The sequence below is a fragment of the Magnolia sinica genome, chromosome 8, assembly GCF_029962835.1.
Source record: "Magnolia sinica isolate HGM2019 chromosome 8, MsV1, whole genome shotgun sequence".
In the NCBI taxonomy this organism is placed as follows: Eukaryota; Viridiplantae; Streptophyta; class Magnoliopsida; order Magnoliales; family Magnoliaceae; genus Magnolia; species Magnolia sinica.
The window spans coordinates 76,777,591-76,784,363 of record NC_080580.1 but is presented as its reverse complement, the minus strand read 5'-3'; the positions used below and the strand labels follow the sequence as shown (position 1 = coordinate 76,784,363).

The following is a 6,773-nucleotide window of genomic DNA, read 5'->3' as shown; positions in this document are numbered from 1 at the left end:
GAGAAAGAAACTGGGGAATAATAAATTTACACACGAAAAGTAATTAGTCAAATCAAATTACTAGAATACCCAGGACATGTTTATGAAATATGCTCTAGAAAGGGCATTAAAAAAAAATAAAAAAAAAAATAAAATAAAATAAAAAATAAAATAAAAAAAAATAAAAAATAAAATAAAAAAAATTCTAGGGAGGCCAAGAAAATTAAAAAAGAAGAAACAAAAGCACTTTGCTTTTATTACGGTAGAAACAGGTACTGTAGGATACCTTCCCCTCCGATCAAAGCTGTTGGCCCCTCATGATGTGTTTCTAAAATCCACTCCTACCATCAGTTGCATGACCGCATGATAAAGCCAAGGGCTAAGAATCAAACGGTTTCACTCCTCAGGTAGGCTACAATGTACAAACTACAAAGTAAACCGATGGTTAAAACAGTTTTTCAGCTCGTCCCTTTTTTATTGTGTCATAGTCCATCTGAGGTGTGAAACAACTTGATTTTTAGGCCAGAATATTGAAACAGTGGTCCCCACCTGATGGAAGGATCTGATCTCACACATTCGTTCCACATTGGCACATGTGCCACCATATTCTTGGAATTAGCAGACCAAAGAAGATTAATCACAATCAGAAAAAGATACTTAAAAAGTACAAGTTCACGCATAAAATGAGAGATACAATGCCCACACTCCAATCCCACCCTACAACCAGTGTGCAAGATACAACCCATCCACACCATGACCCACCTGATTAATGGTCCAGATCTCCTACAAATAAGAAACTAATCTAGATTAACAAGAGGAAGATGAAGGATTTCTCTAAACTCCAATCTCCTAGTCTCACTATAGAAGGTCCTATGCTTATTAGGCCAGTATGTTAGCCAAACCAACCCACTAATCTCCCATTCCATGGTCTTCCCAATACACTCTCTATCCACCTTCCACCACACTCTCTCTCCATACTCATCTCTGGCAAAAACCACCCCACCTTCCTTAGTGAAGGGCCGATATGCGCTGGAGTATCGGTCTCTAAACCATGCCTTCGGTTGGAACAATGACGCCTTCGATGGCTTCGAAGAGGACACTTCCCGACCATCCACACTATCATGAAGAAACCAATTCAAGGTCGCGATGTTTCCATGAACGGATTGTTCGAACTTCCACGGCTTCATGGTCATGGTCATCGTCTCTGCGGCCGACACTTTTAGGCCCACGTAGGAGCTCGCAGGATCGAATGCACCTTCGATGGTCTTTTCTACGCCAATTTCACGCGTTGGGTTGTCGGACGATTTGGTGACCGAGACGGATAGCACGCTAGTTTGGAGTATTGGCGTGAGTTGCAATGATATGCGAGATGGGAAGTGTTTCTCCTCGGCGCCGGTCCCACGATCGGCCATTAGAGTGTTGGAGACGAGCGGGATTACGTCGAGCCTTGCAATAAAAAAAGAAAAAAAGAAAAAGAAATGAAGTTTTTAGACAATCAAATCAATCTTTTTTAGACTTTTAGTGATGTAAGGAAGAGCGTGAAAAAGTGAAGAGGGAGATCACCATCTTCCTTGAGTGATTAAAACCTTAAATTTATAAATTAGTTTCTTGAATCCACAAAATAAAAGAGAAATTCAAATTTTTATTATTCAATAATCAGAAGACTTTTTTATTACATCACTTATAAAGAAAAAATAATACCTTAATTAAAATTCCTAATTCAACCAAAATAAAAATGACCAAAATAGTAAATTTTATCAAAAATAAAAAGTTCTAAATTAATCCTGTCAGATGATTTGTAGCATGATTACGAGTAATTCTTAAGAAACTGCATGTACTAAATTTCAAAAACAAAGACCCAAGTTGGTTGACCTCGGATGTCATGTTACATTAAAGATTGGCAGATTATGCATCCCATAATAATAGCCAAATCAAAAGTTATAACTGTACTTTGAACGAAAATCTCTTACTATTCGGAATGAATTTCTTCGAACTATAGACATCTCACGCCCAGTTACATGATTCCCTACATAGGTCTGAGCTCAGATCCGTCCAACTACATCCGCTTCCGTTCCAGCTTCTTTTGATATGTCGGACTACATCCTCTCAGCATCTCTATAATCTAATTAGAATTAGAGCAATTAATAGGATACTCCATGGATTCCTTATCCAAGGAGTGGAGCCCATGTTTCAATAATCTGGACCGTTAGATTGTTACTTATCATTGTCGATGGACCATGCCCCAAAAGTTTCTTCAGTGGGACCATCCAAACATTTCAAAGTTTCAGCTACGGCTATATGGTTGAGAAGAGAAATACAGCAATAGTCTGCTTTCAACTGGAAAAGGGCTGAGATTGATGGTTCGGATCTTCAAATCTAGGTGATATTTGGGGTTAACATCCATCAATGGTGGGATGCAATTCACCAATTCTCTGATTATTTTGTGCCCCACCTTCGATGGACTATGACTCCTAAATTCTCCTGGATAGGCCTCTCTTAGCCTTTGGATTCATGGTCGAAAATGGACGCTTAACATCAGAGATGGAACAATGGTCCACACTCAACTGAAAGAGGTCTTAGTATTATTGGTCTCTAGGATTTTCCAATCTAAGGGGATTTTTAGGGTATGTTGAAATTTCACAATCTAGAAGATTTTTGGGACATGATCCATCCAAAGTAGGACACAACAGACCAACGGTCTGGATTACGTATTCATGGCCCCCACTTGTCAGAATTAGAAACCCATGCATGCTCATGTTTATGGTACAAAGATGGGGCGCATTTCTGCATGCTTATGTTTATGCACTACGGTTATCCGTCCAGGCAGGGGTTCTGTGGGCCCCCGGGAAGGTTTTAACGGTAGTTGTTCAATCACCACTGTTTCCTGTAGTGTGGTCCACCTGAGATTTTGATCTACCTCATTTTTTGGCTGACGCCCTAAAATGATCTGGCAAAATGGATGCACGGCATGGATTACATCATAGTGGGGCCCACAAAGCACCATCCACTCCTGTTTCAACTCAAATCAGGAAACTTTTTTAGATGGGAAAACTACTCAAAATAGTTTTTTTTTTTAATGTCTACCTAAGATCCTGAATTACTCTTAGATGAGCTAAAAGAGACTGCACTACTCTAAAATAGTAAAAATGAAACTTACTAAAAATGGTATGTTTTTTTTTACTTTGTATATATTATAGATAGGCTGAAAAGGCTAAAATTCTAGCCGTTGGAAATTATGATGCATGTTTAAGCTGTTTTTACCTTAGATTGAACGTTTTGATCTGATTTCTTTTAATCCTGACCGTCCATAAGATCGGCGGCAACCTGTTCTACATCATCCACTCACCAAGTGGGCCACACTTATTTTTGCTATTTATCAATGGTTACACTTTGCTTTCATGATGTGGCCCACCTGATGGGTAGATAAGGTTTGTTTTTTTGCACGAGGTGATTCTCATTGTCGGACCAACCTAGTGAAAGGCTTAGATTCTCATATCTTAATCATAGACTGCAAATCCCATTTTATGGTAATGGAACTTACATCCCAACGGTCAGATCTTTAATACATGAAACGGTTCAGATGCATCTGGAAATAATATCTTATTGAACGGTTCATAATTGATTTTGAAAATAAATGGTAATAACAATAATAATATATAAATAAAAATAGTTTTAATGTAGGATCTACACCACAAGTAGCAATGATCAAGATGCATCACAGCCATTGGTTCAGCATATGTATGTAAGATATGTGCATGGATGCATGGTTGCATGCATGCTACGTAAGTATCATACTAACCTTACGTTATCTACATTGACTGCTACATCGATCCAGTTCTCCTGAAATTTGATCTTGTGGCCCAGCTGAATCACACCCTCCAGCTGCTGGTACCTCAAAGAAAACATCAGCCGTTCATCATGCGAAGCATTGCTGGATTTCTCGATCTGCATGGCTATTATGGGGCAATACATCTGCACCTTCCAAAGTCCGACCGTTGAAACTGCGTAAGAAAACAACGGTGATGGTGCACGGAAAGAGCGATCCAACGGATGGATATCCACGATCCAATTCGTGATCGCGAGATTCAACGATCGCATCCATTGCTCTTCGATGTTGGATCCCAAGATCCGCATGAGAAGCTTAGATGCATCACGTGATTGTGGGGCCGTCAGGTGGGCCCTAAGAGCGTTAAGGCATACAGAGCGTAGATCATGGGGCGCTTCGTAGATACAAATAAGGACAGTGAGGGTGTAAAATGCAAGATTAAATACGTGATTGAAGTTGTTGTTAGGCCTAAAGGTTTGGAATTTAAGGAAGGTTGTGATATTAGTAGGGGCGTAATTGAGGACATCAGTAATGAAATTGTAGAAGAGATTGATGATGATATCTTCAGGAATTGGGTTTTGGGTGTTGATGATTTTAAACGGTTTGGATGTCCAAAGAGAGATGGGGATATGGAGATCTGCATAGATGGAGAAAGAGAGTTGTGGGTTTTGGGTGACTGAGAGATTGAGAGATGGATGGGTTGGTTTTGTGGGGTAGATGCAAATGGATATAGGGTTGGATTTCCATTGGGCGATTGGAGGGAGGTTGTTGATCCATGACCATACATCAGGAAAGGAATTTGAGGCCATGGATGAAGAGATTGTGGGTGGTTGTGTTTGCCTCTCTCTCTCTCTCTTGCATGTATATATGTATTTGCTTGTGTTCCTCTCTATTTAAGACTTGCGAGAGGCGAATCTCTCTCTCTCTCTCTCTCTCCCTCTCTCTCTCTCTCAAGCTCTGTGGGGCCCACCATGTTTTATGTTAGGATTATTTTTGTATTTTCACTTTATCTTGGTTTGTTACACCAAATTAGCATGTTTGATGAAAGATATATATAATGGTGACCATAGCTATGGTTGGGATGATTTTTTTTTTCCCAGGACCTAGAATCGAGGATAGGACCTGATGGACGGAGTGGATTTTACATATATGGCATGGTGACCCTGCAAGCTTGGGTTACTAGAGGATTCCAGTGGCAAATAAAAGTAAAGATTCTTTTCTTGGGGAGGTTACAAGTCAAAAGGCAAATGATTTTTGTTTTCGAAGTGGAGATTCTTTCATATTTGGGCTCGTTTGGGGAATGCATTTGAAATTTAAAATGAAATGCACTTAAAACTAAGAATGCATTGAAATTCAGTAGCATATTTTTAGAAATTTAAATTTAAATACTGAATCAACTTTAATATATATATATATATGATATTTGACGGAATGATTGTAATAAGCCCATTGAAATTTATACTTTGGTAAAAAATAATAAAATTCCAAACCATAGGTTGGCCATAAGCATAAGATTAAAAATGAGTAATTCACCAATATTTTTTAACTATCAATTTATATGGACAATGTTTTGATTGTGCAGATCATTCTATTGATATAAATTTAGTGATGCAATTGATAATTTAATTGTTTCGAGTGTCACCGGCATGTCACGTGTGCAATCGATTAGTAGTTTAGCAACACTTTCATGATACGTGTGACTCTCAAAACACATTAAAATTTTGTACTTTAAATAACTTCAATTAGAAATGCTTCTAAATTCATTCTGGCAAACAACTTCTCGATACCAAATGCTACCATTGAACACTGTCTTTAATCTATACCATCCAAATCGCTGACCCAATTGTGGATGGATTTGTTTTTTGAAAAGTTACACTGAGAAGATGGCAAAGACTAATCTTATGATTTTGTTTTTTGTCCTTCAAACTTGTATTACTGACTAATTTACTTTCATCCATTTTCATAGCTATTAAATTGATGGTTAGGATTGCTTGATAAGTATGGTTTTAGAGATATGTGTTAGATCTGTATTAAGGAGTTGACGGATTGTATATGCATTAATAATGGAGATTAAACACAATAATTTTAAGGCGTACTTGATTAGAAAGACATCCCGATGCTTCAATGTTGTCGATGAGAATCTTGGTCCTCCGCACCTTATACCCTTAGGAGAACCTTCAATAACATTGGGGTTTTCTCTCTTGTGTTAGTGAGGGGATCAAGACATGAAAAAAATGGCTAAAAGCTTACCTATTATACTTCTCACCTCCAGGGTCTCCACACCATAGATTTTCATATTCGGCTTAATAACAGTGTATAGGAAACATGGTTCAAGCGTCCTGCTCAAAACCTATTTACAATGATCACAATTGTAGTGGGGCCCACTAAATCGCTCAATCTGAATAATCCAATGGTCAAATCTAAATCGATGATCATGTGTGGCCCACCTGATAAGAGTCTTCCAATAAGCTCCATCAACAACGTGACCCACAATTGAACAGCTAGGATAGTTGTAAATCAGTATCACATTAGACAAAGATGAATGCCCACCATTTTCAAAATGGTTCTAAATTAACAACATGTTTTTGTTGGTCTAAATGAATTGTTTTCCTTTAGGATAATTCATGAAAATTAAAAAAGAAAAGTAAAAAAAACAATACATATATTGCAATCTTCCCTTTAAACAAATGATCACATACACCAGCTGTATGTAAACTTCCAAGTACAGCCATTTTTTCCCGCTAATGTGTCAAATTTCTAGTATATCCTATCCGTGTAAAAGGTGGACCACATCATGATGATCATCTGATATGAAAATTAGGCTGATCCACTTGTGCTACAGGGCACGATGTCAAAACCAAAAGACAGACGATAGCATGACTCAGTGTACAAGCGTGGCCCACCTGATAATGGATCCACTCCGATGTTCTGATGAGATGATCATCATAGTGTGGCCCATATTTTGGAC

At 38.3% G+C, this 6,773-nt stretch overlaps 1 protein-coding gene across 1 annotated transcript; it reads right to left on the bottom strand.

The window, feature by feature from the left end:
* Positions 1-604: 604 nt before the first annotated feature.
* On the bottom strand, positions 605-4,698 carry LOC131253461 (uncharacterized). The gene is made up of 2 exons (XM_058254452.1): positions 3,779-4,698; positions 605-1,425 (listed from the first exon to the last, which is right to left on the bottom strand). The coding sequence occupies exons 1-2, from the start codon at positions 4,612-4,614 to the stop codon at positions 777-779; spliced, it is 1,485 nt and encodes a 494-aa protein (XP_058110435.1). The 5' UTR covers positions 4,615-4,698; the 3' UTR covers positions 605-776.
* Positions 4,699-6,773: the final 2,075 nt, after the last annotated feature.